The following is a 17,799-nucleotide window of genomic DNA, read 5'->3' as shown; positions in this document are numbered from 1 at the left end:
ACGACACTACCTCTCGTGGGGGTGGGGAGCGAACAGTCTTTTGCCGCCCTACCTAGCAACCTGGATAACTTCCAGGGAGCCAAACTGTGATAGGGCAGTGTTGTGTCTCTTGGTCCACCCAACCTTCAGATACCCACCAATGCTACAGAAGGATCCAAGTTCAGGATGTTCATTCGCTGTGGAGGTTGCAGACAATGGAAAGTCTGGTCGTCAACTGTTCCGTTCTCCTCAGTGTCAACAAAGGTCTGGGTTGTGTGAGGGTCCAAGAAAATGAGCTCATCGCCTGTTTTGAATGAGACATGCTTAACCTTCGAAGAACCACCAGCCCTGGCCGCTCTGCTGTCCTTGGGATGAGGCGCTCTGGTTGTCCTAACCCCTCCCTTGGTGACAATGAGAATGAGATGACAGAAAGCCGGAAGGAGGGTGCACATGCTTGAAGGAAGCCACCCGCACCCAAAGCCAATCATTCAATGCGAAGACTTGCCCTAGCATTTGTATCTCCTCAAAGTCCAAGTCCAAAAGCGGAAAGGCACAGGTTTGGGGAAAGGGGGGAGTGAGCGACCACAGATGACATGGCGGGCTCGGTGAGCAGCAGTAGCCCAGAGGTGGTAGGTGGAATCACCAGGCCATGAGTCCAGGTGCCATCAGGGAGCTTCCTGACCCTTCCAACACCGGAAAGCCTCTTGCTCTAGACCACTGGTTCTTAGACCTATGGTCAAAGAGCACATCTGGGAAGGAAAAAGGCCTTGGCCTCCAAAAGAAATGGGAATGCTGACTCTGCCACGGATGAGATACCAGGGAGCTGACTTCTGGTCTTGATTCGCTAGCAAGTTAGTCATTGTTAGCAAGTCAGTAATTCCTGTCAGAAAGCACTGCCTTGGTCACAGTAGTATCAGTACAGATACGCCTTGCTGGGAAAACTCACTTTGAGATTGGTCGACCGTTACAAATTGGAGAAAAACGCTGCTTCATTAAGTTGAAAAAGTCTAGCCCAATAATGATCTGGGGGGAGTTTGGGATAATAAAATCTCTACTTTTATCTAACGTTCAAAGGGTTGAGAGTCTCTCTAATGCTCATCAGCAGCATACTGAGTAGGCTGACGTACCTAAGGGGTCACCCCAACCTCGCTGTCCAGGCCTGAGCACCATCTGGGCCTCTGTGTTCTAGACTGGGTTAAACAAGCAGAGAGAGAGATCTGCCTGAGGCAGGAGGATGGGGTGGGAAGGGAAACCCCGAAGACGCTCTCTGGAATGGCATCCAGGATTCTTTTGAGTACACCTAAGTGCTTCTGTTGGCCAAGAGTGTTTCTGATGTCTGATGCCAAGTTTAACTTATCTCTGTCGCAGACCTAGGACAAACCACTTCACTCTGTCCTAATTTTCTTGCTTTTAAACTGGAGTCACTGGGTCTGTTCCAGTTACCTCCCAGGGTATTATCAGAATGAGAAGACCTCACCTCTGTGAACTGCTTAAAACACAGTACAAACGCAAGGTAGTCATAGATGTACCTTGCTGAGACTCAAAAGGATTTTCCTACAAATACATGTGTAAGAGCATATGGAAATCAATGCCCCCATATGGCTTGCTTTAGGAAAGTCAAGGTACATATTCCCCCAGACCACAGGCGGGTGAGACCAGTGATATCAAAAAAGCGTCAAGGCTCAATAAAGAGCAACAACCAGGTCGTTTAGAGGAAAGCCTACCTAAGACCATAGAAAGGGAAGGGGAGAAGGAAGCTGTGCACGAGAAAATGCGACTCCAAAGCAGGATCAGAACCGAGTGTCCTGCCAGTTTTGAGTTAAGGTGATGGGAATAATAACAGTGTCCTCTCTGACTCTGGCCCTTTCCCATGGGGGTGTGTGTGTGTGTGTGTGTGTGTGTAGTGGAGCTTTGTGGGCTGCCCTATTTCTGAGAGTGCTTAAAAGAGATACAGTAAGAGATCAAAAAACTCCTAGAAATGATATGGGGACTAAATCAAGGTCTCTAATGAGGCCCAAGAAGAAGTGGCAGGGAGGTCCACCATCTGCAGACACTGGGCTCATGCGACAGATCTCCAGGTGGCACCCTCCACCAAAGCGCAGGGGACAAACATTCTAAACAGAAAAAAATCTCCCAGCCAGTCTCTCACCCTGGCCATAGTCTTGTGCACCAGGTGCTTCTCTCAGCTTCCCACTGGGCAAGAGGGCACTCGGGAAGCAATGTGGTGTGGTGGGCAGGGACGGCCAAATTGGGATCGAATCTTGGCTTTGCTACTTTTGAGCTCAGTAACCTTGAGGAAACAACCCCTCTAAGTCTTCCGCTAGGCATAAATGGAAATAATGATCTCTACCTCACAGGGGTGTTGTGCTAACTCTATCAATCAATCAATCTGTCTAAAGCTATACATCTCTATATAACTATCGATATTGATCTATGTCTCTCTATACATGTATATATGTTTTAATAATAATTATATATTACATAATATAAATTATATATTTATATATAATATAGGAAACAATATATTATAATGACAAGTAATATAAATATATATTTTTTTATACATGGAGAGAGAGAGAAAGAGGGGGAGAGAGATTGAGAGAGAACCCTCTGCAGAGTCCCTTGTTCAGAAAATGGCAGTTCTCATCTGCCCCCTCCCTTCAGACATTCTGCCAATCCAGACTCTCCCCACCTGAGCCTAATACAGTAAGGGGGTAAGTCAGAAAATGGGGGTTGAGGGGAGTTTGGAGCCTCAAGTGAGGGTTAAACAAAGGATTTTTGGAAATTAACGGGCAAATGGGCACTATGTAAACCTCTGTCTTGGGAACTGAGGACTGCCCACATCTCTTTCAAAAGTAGTCCAACTCCACCAATGTCTCCCTGACCCAGTGGCCCCAGGAAACAGGAGGGCTATGCCAGCTTGGCGAATTCTCTCTGGGTAACTTGGGATAAAGGAGGCCAGGGTGCCCAGGATTCACTGAGATCCCTCCAAAATTATTTTCCAATGTTTCCACCTTTTCCTCAAGCACGGACAATAGGAAATAGATTTTTGCTACATTTTCTTTGACAGGAACCCAAAAGCTTAGAAACAGAGAACATCTAAATTTATAACACTCTAAATACTGGGGTTTGTACTTAGAAAAAGAAAAGCCTCCACTTTCCAAATGTTCCATCAAGCTGTAGTTCTTAGGATCGACCAGTAGATGGATGGCAGCATTAGAGAGAGCCCCAGCAGCTGTGGAGAAACCCTACCCTAAAGAGAGAAAGAGCGAGCAGAGGAAAGAGGCGCTGGGGTCAGGCTGGCTCTTTTTGCTGAGCGCTCTCCTGTGAGGTGACAACATGGTGAGCTGGGGGTCAGCCCTATCTTCCATAAAGGGAACTTGAGACTGAAAGAGCTGACACTCTTCCTGCTGGCACACAGCCAGCCAGTGGGAGACTGGCCACATACAGGGCTGGGTCTGTTTCCACCCGCCTCACCTCCATGAATCTCCGAGGAGGAGATGAGTGGGAAGGTGACCAAGCCCATCTCACTCAGCCCTCTGCACACCCCTCAGGCCATTCCCCACACCTGCTCTGGCTCTCCCTTGCTCTCTAAGCTCATAGCTTCCTCGAAGCCCACTGCTGCGAGAGGTGTCCCGTATCCCACTTCCCTCACCGCATCACTCCCTTACTCTGCGGCGCTAAGCAGGTGCCTAGGCCCTTGGTACTCAAAGTGTGGCACCAGCAGCACCGGCACTACCTAGTTAGAAATGCAGGTTCTCAGGCCCCACCCCAGACCCGCTGAACCCACATTATAATGGGCTCTCAAGGTGATTCATGTGCACATTAAAGTTTGAGAAGCACCGGGCTAGCTCCCCTCGTGTGCCAAGGGCCTTAAATGTCTCTGGTCACAGCTAGTGAGTAAGGTGGCCGGGTTTCCAGAGGCATCTACTGAGGCAGGTAATGCCGGGCTGCTCATCAGGATCCACATTAGGAGGTTAGTCGTTTTAAGGCTTAGCCTCCAGTATCAGGAAAGGGATACCTCTGTCTTCACCTCCTCTTATTCCCACCAGAGTCAGGGCTCTGAACAATAAGCTAGCAGCCCAGGCTGCATGAGCCCGGGAAGCCAGAGGACGGCTCCTAGCCCGAACGCCCGAGCCCCAGTAAGAGGGGTATCGGCGAGGCCAGGGGAGCGAAACTTTGCCACCCTGGGCGCCACAGGAAAGAGAGACAGGTGCTGAAGCAGTGCTATGACCTTGGGGCCGTCCAGTGGGAAAGGAGCCATGGAACCATCTTATCAAGAAGCAATGAAGCAGAGGCACTGAAGGGGGATCTGCTCTCTGTCAGGCACAGGTAAACGTTACTCTCCAGGCCAGAGACAAGATGAGCTGCCCAGAGGCCACAGCACCTCCAGGCTAGGTGAGGGCCCCCTAAAACTGGAATTGCCTGGTCTCCCGTGCAGACCTTCTGCCCACCCTCCCCTAGCCCATGATGACTTACTTGTGATTCCTCTTTTCTTACCTAAGAATCCTATGAAATAATAGGCGTTATTTGGTTTTCCTCCTAATGCCCCTAAAGACTGTGGCATCTTAAAACACTCCTGGAGGGAAAGAGAACGCAAGATTCTCAGCTCATCTGTGGACTGCTGCTCACGGATCTCCGTGCTCACATGGCGGTGGGATGGGCGGGCAGCAAGCGGCTTGGGGAAAGGTGCGACTTACTTTGAAGGCGTCGACATAGACAGGATTGATTTGGTTTATGCCCAGGCGGAGGGGCACAATGAGCAGCAAGGGTTTCCAGGCTGGAGAGCAGGCAGAGGGGCCCTTACTCTGGGTCGAAGCATTCAGAGACTCAGGGGGGCTCTCAGCAGCTGTTTCGGCACTCAAGGGGAGGGTGCGGCACATTTTTTCTAGAAACAGAAGACAAGAGAGCTGGGTAAATAAGGGGCATCCAGCCCTAGGAGATGTGCCAAGGGCAAAACTAAAGGAGACCTCACATGACAGCCACTGCCTGGAAGGCCCTTCCCCCTGCCAGCGGGGCCCGGCTGCCCCACCTCCTACGGGAAGCCCAGGCCACTCCTCCAGCCCTTACTTCTCCTCCTTCTGGCAACTGAACGCTCACTTACCTCTTGTCAGATATTATGGGCTCACTGGGAGAATCTCATTTCGCAACTAGCCTGCAAGGGCCTTGGAAACAGGGACCGTATCTGTTGGTCCCTCTAACCCCGTGGCAGGGAGCACAGGGGGGACCGCCACAGAAGACCTGTCAGTGGTTTAACTGATTACCCGCACTTGGGGAGACCTGCAGGGAAAGGGTCTGGTACCTCACTGAGGGGCAGCAGAGATCCTCTAATTGTTTTCTCCCTTTCAGAAAGCTGAGAGGGAAGAGAAGAAGGGACACAGGGAATGAGTAACCGGAGCCCTGTGCCCCCGTCCTGCTAGATGGGCAGGCCAGAGAGCTGGGGGGCGGGGGAATGCGGGTGTGTGTGCATCTTCTTTCTCTTTTTCTCCCTCGCTTTCTGTCTTTCTCTCCCACCGCGCCCCACACACACATTCTGAATGGTGAGGAAGAACCTCATCACCCAGCCACCCGAGAAGGTAAACTGGCCCGGGACTCACTGATATCTTCAATAACCACGGTGTTATCCATTGAAACATAAACAGCCAAGGAATTCCATTCATCAAATAAAGCAAGTTTTCTGCAAAGCAACATACAATGAAGTCACAATTGGGGAAGATGGACATCTCGGCAGGAAGCAGTACAACCTATGTATGCCCAGCGTTCCTGACGGTACCGAACACTGAGCCACAGAGAAGTTGGGATTCAGGTCAGGTCTGGCTCCCTTGACTGAGCTCTGGAACGTTCTACGTCCAGGGACCTTGAGAATGCCAGAGGCACTGTTTCCGCACCTCAGAAAGAAGGCCTGCTTTACAAAATGGAAAAGGCTGCCTTGCAAAAGGATGTTACTCCTACTGGGCGAAAGAGAGAGGTTACCAGTGCATCTTCTCCCAAGAGATTTTGTTTTCTTTTCTTAAATAAGAGACATTCTGACTTACTCCTTTTTCCAAAAAAAGAAAACTGTTATTAATATACACATATATATATATATATTTGTTTAGGAGCATACATAATACAAACAGTAAGTTCTAGGGAAATCCAGGGAGGGGGGGGAGAGAGAGAGAGAGGTGATCTCTTCTGTCCCTTCCCACATGTGGTAAGGATGCCGTCCCAGGAGACTTGGGCCACAGATGGCTTCAGTGCCGGGCCTTGCTGGTCAACAGCTGAAGACAGAGCATGCTGAAGTGCATGACTTCAGAGGAGATTAGAAAGAAAACCCCTTTAAAAGAGAGATTATCTGATGTCTGAGTAAAGTACCTTGTCTATTTCTCCCTTATTTCCTTCTCTTGCCAGTTTGAAGAAGACATGTTTACCCTGGCTACTCTGGAATTCTGCAGTAAAGCCCAGTCTCAATGGCCGACAAAACAAAACAAAACAAAACAAAAGACACATTCTCTCCCAAACCAAAGTAACTCCCAAGAAGAGGTTAATTACCATTATATTTTAATTTCATTTAATGTAGTATCTTTCCCCCAAAATAATAATGACGACATCATCATCATCTACTGTTGTTAAAAACAATCACGATGACTCAGAACCCACTTAAATTCTTTAAAAATGTATGTTTCCATTTGCTTGTTGTTGGGAAGCTCAAAATTTAGAAGAAAGAAGCAAATTCTGAAGGATGTCATTTATAAACCAACCATATCAAGCTAGGTTTTGGGCTCGGCACAGCCATTCTAATCTTCTACACTTTCTGCCCTGGGTTCCTACAGTGGTTCCCGAAATACCACCAGATCCTCACTCAGCAGATCAACACTGCCCCAAAAGCCACTATGGACCAAGGTAAGAAAGTGGTCTCAGAGAGGCTGCCCTGTTAGCAAAGAGTAATGCAAAGATACAGGTTTCACTTGGGTCCCCAGGAAGTCCAGACTACTCCCCTCAAAAGCACATTTACAAAGCATTCCAGTTCATTGAAGGTTGGCTAATAATTGAAACAGTGCCCCATCTGTATTTTGCATGGAGCAGGTCCCATCATCACACGCCAGAGAGCCCAGGAATTGAAGTAGCTACCAAAGGAGGCTAGACAGTTTCAATTTTCTGATGCCTAAATCCAGCCCCAGATTCTATCTGCCATTTTCATTCATTCATTCATCAAGTATTTACTGAGCACTTACATGTGCCAGGCAGTTTCATGTGCTAATATTACAGGAGTGAACGAGGCAAATACAATCTCTGCCCTCATGGAGTTCCCATTTGGTGATAGGTTGTCAGAAAGGAGAGTGACAATAGGTGAGATGGCCTGCAGGTGTAGGTGCTGATGCCACTCACCCCATTCATTTCCAAAGCACTGGTCCTGGCCTCTCCATGTCGCCTCTTGCTGTGGGAGGTGAATTCTGAGACTTAACAGGACAATTGCGAAAGTACCATGCTGGGGTACCTTGAGTCTCCTAAGAGATGACAAACTGATTCTAAGGCTCCCCTGGGGTTTGTCTCCTCCAATAGGTGGTGAGGTCCTCGAAGCAAGAACTACACCAAGTTTATTTCTGTGCACTCAGTACTTAGGGCAACAGAGGCACCCAGTAAATGTTGAATGAATCAGTGAAGAATTTTTTTTTTTATACCATACAGGGTGGGAGTCTGTGTCTTGCCTAGGCTGGCTCAGGCTTCCCCGCTTAGTGCAAACCCTTTGGCTTCAAAGTGACCCTCAGGCTGATGGCTGAGCACGTGAGCACCAATCTACAAGTGGGATATGGAATGAGTCCTGAGGGGCCTCCCCATAGACTGGTACCAATGACTATAACTGTGATTTACCAAGACAGTTGCCCACACACATTACACATTTCAAAGAACTATCTGAGCAAAATGGTACAGATGTCTGGTGGCTTAGTGGGATGGCAGGAACAGCTGGGTTGATGGGATGTTGAGTTGGTGGAGGGAGGCATAGGAGATGGTAGAATAAGGCGCATGCCAGACTCTTTTACTTACTTTAACACCTGTGCAACTGTATTTGGTCCAAACCATTCGCCAATTGATTTCCCTTCTCCTACACCCATCTGTGCTGTTTTTATGTGGAAAAATAATAAACAGGTTAGCAAACCACAAACTCCTATTTTTTTGCATAAATAAGTAGATGGGACGACTTAGTAGAGCCACATACAAAGCAGGGGACAAGAAAAGCAAGTATGGGCAATGTAAGCTGAATTTCACATACAGTTTTCCTTTCCTCTTAATTGAACTACAGAACAGAGAGACAGCCTTTAAACTACTCATGTGACCTTACCCATTTGATGGATAGAGTAGCAACAGTCTTTTCTATCTAGGAAGCACTGTAGGATTCGTTGGTATTCTTTGGGTTGTTCTTTCTGTTTCTCCCAGTTCCAGTCTTTTTAGGAAAAAGAAAAAATGAGTTAAAATCATTTTTATAACCGTTTGTTATCTCTGCACTCTTACTGTGACTACGAGGTTAGAAGGAAAACAAAGGAGTTACATGTAGAAGGTGGGAGCGATCAGGTCAGAACATTCCTAAGTATCTTTAATGTTGATGACCAAGACATCTGGAAACTGATTTCTTTCAAAGGCTCAGTGGGTATAAAGTAAAAGCAAAACAAGAAGTTGACCAAGGAATTGACTTAGCCCATGAGCTTGAGTTGGATAAATATTACATGAAGACAGTGTCACAAGGCCTTCCTGGTCAGCTACTCAGTGAACAGGAGGTCACCACAAAACCTGGCAGTATATCCGTGTCTCACCCAGACGCTGTTATGTCTCATGTCCACACAGACAGCAACGGCTTTGGTCCGTATATTTTGGCAGCATTGCCAACAGAGTCTCATGGGGGGAAGTGCTCTTCTGACACACACCTATTCCCAGGGGAATATACACAATTTGCAACTAAGGAAGCTTTTTTTAAAAATGCATGCTGCCATTTTTACACAACCTTTTAAAAAGGCCACAGTGAGTTTTGGAAAAATAAACACCTTTGTTATCAGGTGTTCCAGGTTTCCTTATGACCAAAACTAAAATAATTACATCTGTGGGGATCCCGTCTGTGCCTCAGGCACAGCCCCCCAAATCCTACAGGGGCTGCTTATCGCTTACTGAAGACAACTGCAAAAACTCTCGTCGTCACTGCTGTGGACAGGACACACTATTCCCCTTCCCTCAGCTCTAGGAACTCTGTCTAATGGGACAGATTTCTGAGACTTAGTTTGCTTCCAAGACAGAAATTTCTCTCCTGAGGTTTTAGAGAGCATTTGAATTCACAACTGAAATCTACTTGAAGCCAAAGGCCACTATCTCCAGAGTCCTTAGTTCTCTTTGCTTCTAGTATTTCTGAAACCAAAGTTTTAAACTTCGTATCCAGCAGTCTTCAAAGGGTGAACAGCACCCAACTGTTTTTCATCAGCTACCAAACTGTCCAAGTCTGGGGGAAATCCTGATTAGCTGGCTGCTAAGTACCACTAAATATTTACTGATGACGGTGATAAGTGAACACCCCACCTCAACTGTAAAATAACCGAATAGGAAACACTCCAAAATACTTCTTTATAAAATTACATCTTCTCATTCGTCTTAGCTACAAGATCTATTTCCACACTCTTCCTGCTACTTGCTTTTATATTAAGACAATTGAGATTGCTGACTGTGGGGTTTTCTCCCCCCAGTTTGCTTTCCACAAAATTCACTTCCAGAAGAATCATCTTGAAGTGTTTCACAAATGAGAAAGTTACACAGGAAGAACGATCTGCTCCAAGAAGTATGTGTACAGTAGAGAAATCACTGGACAAGGAGTCAGAAGACCTGCATTCTATTCCCAAATCGATGCCTTCTTGCTGTTTGACCCAGGGCAAGTCACCTTACTTCCTGAGCCTCAGTTTCCTCATCTGTAAAACAGAAATTATGATACTACCCAGGGAACACAGGCACAGAACATGCTAAACCCTGAAAAGAAGGCACGAAGCCCTAAACCCTCCCCAGCCCCTTCCCCAGTCTTCTCTGGGAACCGCAGGAGGATGTGTGAGGTTGCGTAGTCCCGGACAGGGAGCGACGTTTCTGTACCTCTGAATCTCAAGGAGGAACAGCCGATGAGTTCGGCAGCTCAATCTCATCCAAGGTGTTCTTTCACTCCCTCATCCCCAAGGCAAACCAGACTTTCACCCAAGTGCCTGAACTGGCATCTACCCAAGGTCAGCCTACAGATGCCAACAGGGAAGCACACGCATGTCTTAAGAAAGCAAGACTCGAGAGTTCCAACAGTGATTACTGGAAGGTTCTTAATGAAGCAGCCTCCTAAGGAAGCTAATTTAAGGATTTCTTCATCATCGAATGGACATCATCAGTGAACCCAAACCAAAATAGCTCCCTCATTAGGCACTTCCTTTAGGTCACTGACATCCTTCACTAGGCAGATATTTTAAATGAGGTCAAAAAACAGACTTACCACCACACCCTTCTTCCTGCTCCCTTTGTTATCTGACCTGTTTAAGGACTCACGCGAACAATAGTGAAGATGGAAACTCTAATAAATGATACACCTGCCTCAACGTTCATCTGTCCCAGGAAAATAAGTCTCCGGCTTGGTGAGTCACAAGGAAATGCCGGCTGTTTCCTTCTCACGAGAGGTTTTGCCAACTTGTCAGCCCCACTACTTGGACTGGCAGAGAGCACTTCAGGACCTGCAGCTCTGTCCCCTCGGCACCAGTGCTAAACTACCAGCGGCGAGTGCGACTGCAGAGGTCTCCGAGGCAGTTTCCAGAACAAATTTAACTCACCCCTGCCCAAGTGTCTGCAGATAAGGGCTTGAGCCAGCATCATCTGTCCACAGCGTAGCATACATCCCCAGCCGGCGTCTGACGAAGGGCCCGTTCCCCCTGTTGACAAAATGGATGGGAATGAATATGAGTTCCTTGAACTGCCCTTTCCCGAAACATCAGCATATTTGGGAATCATACAAGACAGACAGGCACACATACTCGGAATAGAGAGGCAAGAGATATAGCCAGACATCAAACAGGGTTTGTTACAGGGTGGAACTTGCAACGATAATGCTGAGTTAACCAAAACACGTTCTATGGCCAAAGGAAAACAAACAAATGAACACAACCTGCCCCTTATGTTTTCTGCCTAGAGACATCCAGGTATGCGTGCAGTTTTGGTACATGACTACCATGTATGACTACCAACACTTAGTCCATGCCGTGTCATCATCTGCTTGACCGAACCTGACTTTTCACAACTCACTTCTCGGGGAGGGCAATCTTACCTTAGTTGAGGAGTAAATGCTACCAAACTTGATTATCAAAATGGTCAAGGAAATATGGAAGGCTCTTGACTGTTCTAAATATACATTATGAAGGTCTGAACAGTAAGAAGGAGAATGTAAAATAGAGGAAAGAGTCCTAGATTAGGCATCAGAAGACCAGTCTCTAGTTACCTAATCCAAGTCTCATCTGTAGACTGGGGATAATAGCACATGCCTTGCCTACTGTTAGTGGATATTGTAAGAATTAAAAGAGAGAGTATAAAAGTGTTCTACAACCCACTCAGGATGATGTAAATATTTGGTGTTATGAGTATGGTCATAATTAAAAATACCACTAATAAATTAGAAATGTACTACCTTTTTAAAAGGCACAAAGCCAGTTAATAAGACAACGGGTTCCATTTTAAGAACACTTGATGTAACAAAAATCCCATAAACGTGGCCAGGGTGAGCTCAATATCCTTTTTCAAGGTACCAGTGAAATGAGATAACTTGGATGGCGGAGGAGACATTCTGCTTTCATTGTTTCATTTCCCAACATGGAAGTGGAAAAGTATGCTATAAGCATGGTCTCACAAGACTAACTGTAAAGGGGGTCATCAACCACGTAAGACAAGTGGGCCAAGGTGGCCACTCCTTTCCTTTTGTTGTGGGGACTGAAGGAGACTTGCTACAGCAAGATGGGGAAGGTTGAGCCAATTTGTGAGCTGGAAGGGGAGTCCTTTGGCTCTTGCTAATGGTGGGATTATGGGCCAGATCAGTATGGAAAAGATGCAAGGAAGCCCACATTAAAAAAAAAAGATCATCTCTTCTGAAACACTGTCAGAGTTGAACTGCAAATGTTTTCAAATCTTGCAAAGATCTCTTCACCCAGAAAAAAGTTTAACACTTTAGAATCACTGGGTACTAAAGATTGTTCTTTTGTGTATTTTGCTCAGGTACTTCCTGTGGAGAGCAAAAAAAAAAAAAAAAAAAACCTGTCTGTGTGAACTTCACTCTTGGCACTTATCAGAAAGGTTGATTTCACTCCAGTTACTAGGTCCAGTCCTGGACCAAAATCAGTCAGACAGGTTTCCTCTTAGGAGAATAGCTTCCACCATTTGAGTTTGGTGATCCTTTCCTACAGTACCATGAGACTAGGAAGAGGTCACCCTACTTGCAAACATTTCACAAATTTTCTCTGGAGGGATCCTATTCACTTAGCTCATTGAACTGTCCTTTTTTCTAGACAGCGGCTGGTACTCTTAACTGACTAGAATTAGTTCCAAGCAAGTCCATTATAATTCATCTCCCAGTGGCAAGATGTTTTCATCTCACAGGGAAAAAAAAAAGCAAAGGAATTATTTTCTTTCCTTCAAGGTACAGCCATCTTTAATAATCAAATAGCTCCACAAAGCAGTGGATTATAATTTAATAGATACTGTCCAAATAAAAGTTTGACTTTTTCCTTGCTCTTAGAATTAAAACAAGTAACACTTCTAAGTGCTTGAACACCTGGAGGTGGGTGGGCTCAAAAGTATACTGGCATTACACATTAACACCATGGAACCATACATGATGAGGCATGTCGGCAATGAAATTTCTGGATGAAGCATAAGACTTAACTACTCCCCCAAATTAAATTCTTCGCCATAGTGAGCTGTTAGTTCTGAGGTTTCCATGATGTCACTGATAACCTCAGGAAAGCTATCTACAAAGAAGAAAGCACAGTATAATAAATGATATACCTACCAATTGGTGAAAATTTCCTTCTGTATGTAAACCATAGACGAGCACTTATATCAGACAACAGCTTAGATTTTTCTGTAATTAAATGTGAAATTAAAATTAAATCATCGTATCCCATCTGAAGATATCTGCCTTTGATTTCTGAGCCAGCAGCAAACTCAATTTCAAATAACCAGTCAATTCCATTGTTATGAGGCTAAGGGAAATTCATAGGAAACCCAATCTCATTTTAGCCAAATAATTTCAGCATTTCCTCCCACCTATGTTTTGACCAGAGCTCCTGGCTAGTACAATGATGCTGAGTGGTTCCTGCCTCCTTCTCACTGAGAGCCAAAGCCCCAACAGGTGCTTAACACTGGGGTCACATGGCCAAAAGACAAGGACTTGGAAAAGCGAGGATCCTGGATAACCTGCTAACAAGGCAATCAGCCCCTGCCTGAATGATGATGGTTGGTTGGATCTCTTATCAGCATCCACTGTCTGTTATCTAAAAATAGGGATGGGTCGTGTGTGTGTGTGTGTGTATGTGGGGGGGTACACACAAATGTTTAACTAAGAAGGAGATGTCCCTGCTAAGCAAATTAAGTGTATAAGAAATTTATCAATACTACCTACTGCAACTGGCATTTGTAATCTAAATGGATGTATAACATCACAAATGCTTTTGTATATTTTTTTTCCAAAGCATGCTTTCTTGTATTTTATGGCATAAATTTACTTCGATGGCCACAAATCTGGCATCCACATGTCATCTGTACTTAGATGTGGTTCTGTCTTTCTTAGTCTTCTCTCTCCCCCTTCTCAACAACACATCTATATTTGTATTCTATAGAGAACTTATAGCCATTGCACTTTAAAAGAAGAAAAGGAAGTTCAATTTTAGCCAATAGTCTCTATTTTTTCTCCTGCCTTTCCTTTGAACAAATCAGAAAGTTGAGCTGTCTGGATTTTCCTTCCCCTTCATGTTGCCGGTGCCTAGCACATTATGGGAAGCAGACGTAAAATGGTTAAGAGTAAGACTTCTGGAGCCATATTCTGCCTGGGTTTGAACCCTGACTCTACTACTTACCAACTGTGTGGACTTGTCACTTAACCTCTCTAAGCTTCAGTTTCCTCATCTGTAAAATGGGGAGAATGATCGTACCTACTTCATAGACTTATGAGTATTCAACAAGATAATACTACATGGAAAGTAGTAGCTTACATGGTACAGTATGCAGTAAGCCTGAGGTAAATGTTAGCTGTTATTATATTCCCTCCTATCAAATGCTCACGCCACTCACTCCTTCCTCTGATATTCTCTACGTCTTCCAGCTTGCCTATATGCTAGAAAGTCTGGGGAAAAGTTGTATAGGCATTTTAACAATAATTTCACCTTGAAAGGCCTTTTCCAGCCTAACGTTTGAAAATGGGCATATTTGAGAACATGGAAGCAACCTAAGTGTCCATCAACAGATGAAATGGATAAAGAAGATGTGGCACATATATACAATGGAATATTACTCAGCCATAAAAAGAAACGAAATTGAGTTATCTGTAGCAAGGTGGATGGACCTAGAGACTGTCATACAGAGTGAAGTAACTCAGAAAGAGAAAAACAAATACCATATGCTAACACATATATATGGAATCTAAAAAAAAATGGTTCTGAAGAATCTAGGGGCAGGACAGGAATAAAGACGCAGACGTAGAGAATGGACTTGAGGACACTGGGAGGGGGAAGGGTAAGCTGGGACGAAGTGAGAGAGTGGCATGGACATATATACACTACCAAATGTAAAATAGATAGCTAGTGGGAAGCAGCTGCATAGCACAGGGAGATCAGCTTGGTGCTTTGTGACCACCTAGAGGGGTGGGATAGGGAGGGTGGGAGGGAGACGCAAGAGGGAAGAGATATGGGGATGTATGTATACGTATAGCTGATTCACTTTGTTATAAAGCAGAAACTAACACACCATTGTAAAGCAATTATACTCCAATAAAGATGTTAAAAAAAAAGAAAATGGGCGTATTTGGCAACTTGGGGATCCCTGTTGTCATGGAATGCTGAACTAGAAGAGATCATCTCCAGTCCCCCTCCAGTTAATTACTGGTGAAAGGAGTTAAGATCTGGAAAGAGAAAGTGAATTATCCAAGGTAGAAGAGCCTGAATACAAAAGGTCTCCTAATCGCTAGCACTAGGTGCTCTCTACTATTCAGGATTCTCCAATCAAAAGGATGAAGCCAGACTCAGATGGAGTTAAGAGATGTTAACTTCCTCTCCCGCCTTTTTTTTTTTAAATTTTTAATTTTTTGGCTGTGCCGCGTGGCACGTGGGATCCTAGTCCCCCAGCCAGGGATCGAACCCATGCCCCCTGCATTGGCAGCGCAGAGTCTTAACCACTGCGCCGCCAGGGGAGTCCCCCCTCCTGCCTTTTGATCAGCTTCTTCCTGTCCCTCCCTCCATGCTAGGGCCTCCAAAGAGGATCTCTCCTCAGACACAAAAATCAGAGCTGCCTCTCTCCAAGTTCAGGCTTTATCTATGTGCTGGGTTGTTAGCAGTTTCAGGTGAAAAGGTCTTTCCCAATCTATAAGAGCGTAAGGGTAAGGAAGAAAAATTCAAGCCTCCTTTCCATCTAGCTGCAGTGGGTAAAAGTTCTGTACAAAATCAGAATAAACTGAGACAGTGCTGCAGTCAGCAAAAGCTCTAAAACTGTAAGCCTTCTCAGTGTCTGATATTGTTTCTGACAGCCATGGGCTGTTTAGAAGTCCCTTGGGTGGCAGTGTTTTTCATCTAGATAGAAAAGGACATGAGAGGAATGAGAAGTATGTATCCCAGTCATCAAAGACTAGATACCAGTTAGTGATACCAGGAGCAGGTCCATGTTTTTTGAAACCCGAGGCTTATAGAATCTGGGGGTTCTCCTTTAAGGAAAAGAACAAAAATATATGACTTTTTCAAATCGTACAAATACCAATGACCATGTGAACACACTGCTAGGGGCCCCTCAGGGCCTTAGAAGGGACCTTGCATGCAAGCAAGGGGCCCGAGGCTTAAACTCCTCTGGTTGTCAGGTAAATCCGCCTAGGAGTAGCATTAACCCTTATCAACCCAAGGAGGAAAACAGGATAGGACCTTAACCTTGGGCACCCACCTCATCTGGGTTCTCACAGACCAATGCTACCAAACCTTACCGGTTTTAAGAAGATGCTGTTTCCCCAAGATCCATACCAGCTCATCTGTATCTGGAAATTCTTCTAGGTAGTCAGCGAAAATAGTAATCTGGTTTTCATACTTGGATAAAACTAAAAGAAAAAGAAAGAAACTTAGGCAAAATTTAATACAGAGGGCTTGCTTCTGGGGTTTACTGATTATTACCTTTGTCCTGAAGGTAAAAGGTCGCTGGCTAGAATTTAATGGAAGCAAATCCTTTTGCTTGAGGAACAAAGACACTCACAAGGCCTGAAAATCCTTTAGTAGAGGGATTTCCTCTTGACCACCTATTTTGACCTTTCCTTTCTCATGGTCCCATTTGGCACCATCTCTGAATAATTTTTTGGTCACAGCTATGTCAAACCTTTTTTTTTTTTTTCCAGTGGGGCTTTCTTTGTAAATAGTCACTTTCCAGCTTCTCCTAGTGTGACTGTAGCAGGTGGCGCAATCATACCTGCATACCTAACCCCTGTCCACATCACAGGGAATATTGTGAGGTTTCTAGCGGCCAGTGGCTTAGAAGGGGGTTATGATAAGCCTGAAAGACTATATAACTGTGAAAACGTAATATTTTAGCTGGAAGACCAGATGTTTTAACAGTACTTTCATTTACCATTTTATTCACTTATAACTTCTGCAAAGAAGAATCTTGAAGCTGCCGATAAATATAACTTGTTCTTGGGATTCACAAGTGACTCTCTCTCAAGAGAAAGCAACCGAACAAAATACAATTAAATCTCATAAGTTCACAGGCCACAGTCTTAGAACTTATGGCCATGTAATGCGAGATATGTTAATATCCACTTTTGTACCACCTGCGGAGAAAGGTTCTGCTAAAAGAGTCAAGACTGATTTATGAAGGGGTCTTATTGCAAAAGTTCCCTTTAAGTAATTTTCTGAGAGAAAGAATATTGTAGGTATTGTAGGTAAATAAGTTTCCAAGCCAGCCCACAAAAATCTATCTTAACCTGTAATCAGAAAAATCAAATTGCTAGTATATTTCGTAGTTTATGGTGTTATTTCAATGACAAATCATATTTCAAGTTCAAAGCTGAGACAACCCAACACACACCTTCTCTTCTCAGCTCTTGGAGGTTCCCAGCCCCTATGGGGAGGGGAGCTCAGACAGAGTAGGGGCTATTTTGTGCAGATACAAGTAGCTGCAGGGACTCTCCCAGACCAGTCCCTAAGAGCGCCAGGGGAATAGTTTCCTATAAAAAATGGCATTGTGGGATGTGTTTAAGCTCACTTGAAAGGACAAATTGCTTTCTTTTGGCTTTGTTTTCTAAGGCATGCTGTTTTCATAGAAATAAATGTTCCTAAGTATAAGTGAGTCTTACCTGATCATGAAAACAGGTTACGTGGTTGAAGGCTGATGTTATACTTTGTATAATTTGTATAAATTGAAGTTATAATTTGTTTGAAGTTAAAATTTTAGAAACACAGCTACCCAGGGATACTGCCTTTCTTGAAACACATTACAGAAGTCCAATCTTTCAGGGATTTAGGTAGCCTTTCTCCTCAAGATATTTTAATCATTAGGGTTACAGCCTTGGCAGTATTTCAAACCTAAAGAAGTTAGAAATGAGACAGCCAT

General features: G+C 44.8%; 1 protein-coding gene across 2 annotated transcripts in view; it reads right to left on the bottom strand.

The window, feature by feature from the left end:
- Positions 1-17,799, bottom strand: part of ATG4A (autophagy related 4A cysteine peptidase) — a 70,024-nt gene that overhangs the window by 12,100 nt on the left and 40,125 nt on the right. For both annotated transcript variants that reach the window (XM_057538577.1, XM_057538576.1), the window contains exons 2-10: positions 16,184-16,294; positions 13,013-13,084; positions 10,791-10,889; positions 8,300-8,401; positions 8,005-8,077; positions 5,577-5,656; positions 4,680-4,867; positions 4,480-4,558; positions 138-283 (exon numbers count right to left, since the gene is read on the bottom strand). In XM_057538577.1, the coding sequence (XP_057394560.1) occupies positions 138-283; positions 4,480-4,558; positions 4,680-4,867; positions 5,577-5,656; positions 8,005-8,077; positions 8,300-8,401; positions 10,791-10,889; positions 13,013-13,084; positions 16,184-16,294 (950 nt within the window). The remainder of the gene's footprint in view (positions 1-137; positions 284-4,479; positions 4,559-4,679; positions 4,868-5,576; positions 5,657-8,004; positions 8,078-8,299; positions 8,402-10,790; positions 10,890-13,012; positions 13,085-16,183; positions 16,295-17,799) is intronic.

This window comes from Balaenoptera acutorostrata, chromosome X (genome assembly GCF_949987535.1).
Source record: "Balaenoptera acutorostrata chromosome X, mBalAcu1.1, whole genome shotgun sequence".
Lineage (NCBI taxonomy): Eukaryota > Metazoa > Chordata > Mammalia > Artiodactyla > Balaenopteridae > Balaenoptera > Balaenoptera acutorostrata.
The sequence above is the reverse complement of the archived record's forward strand: the minus strand, read 5'-3'. Positions and strand labels throughout refer to the sequence as shown.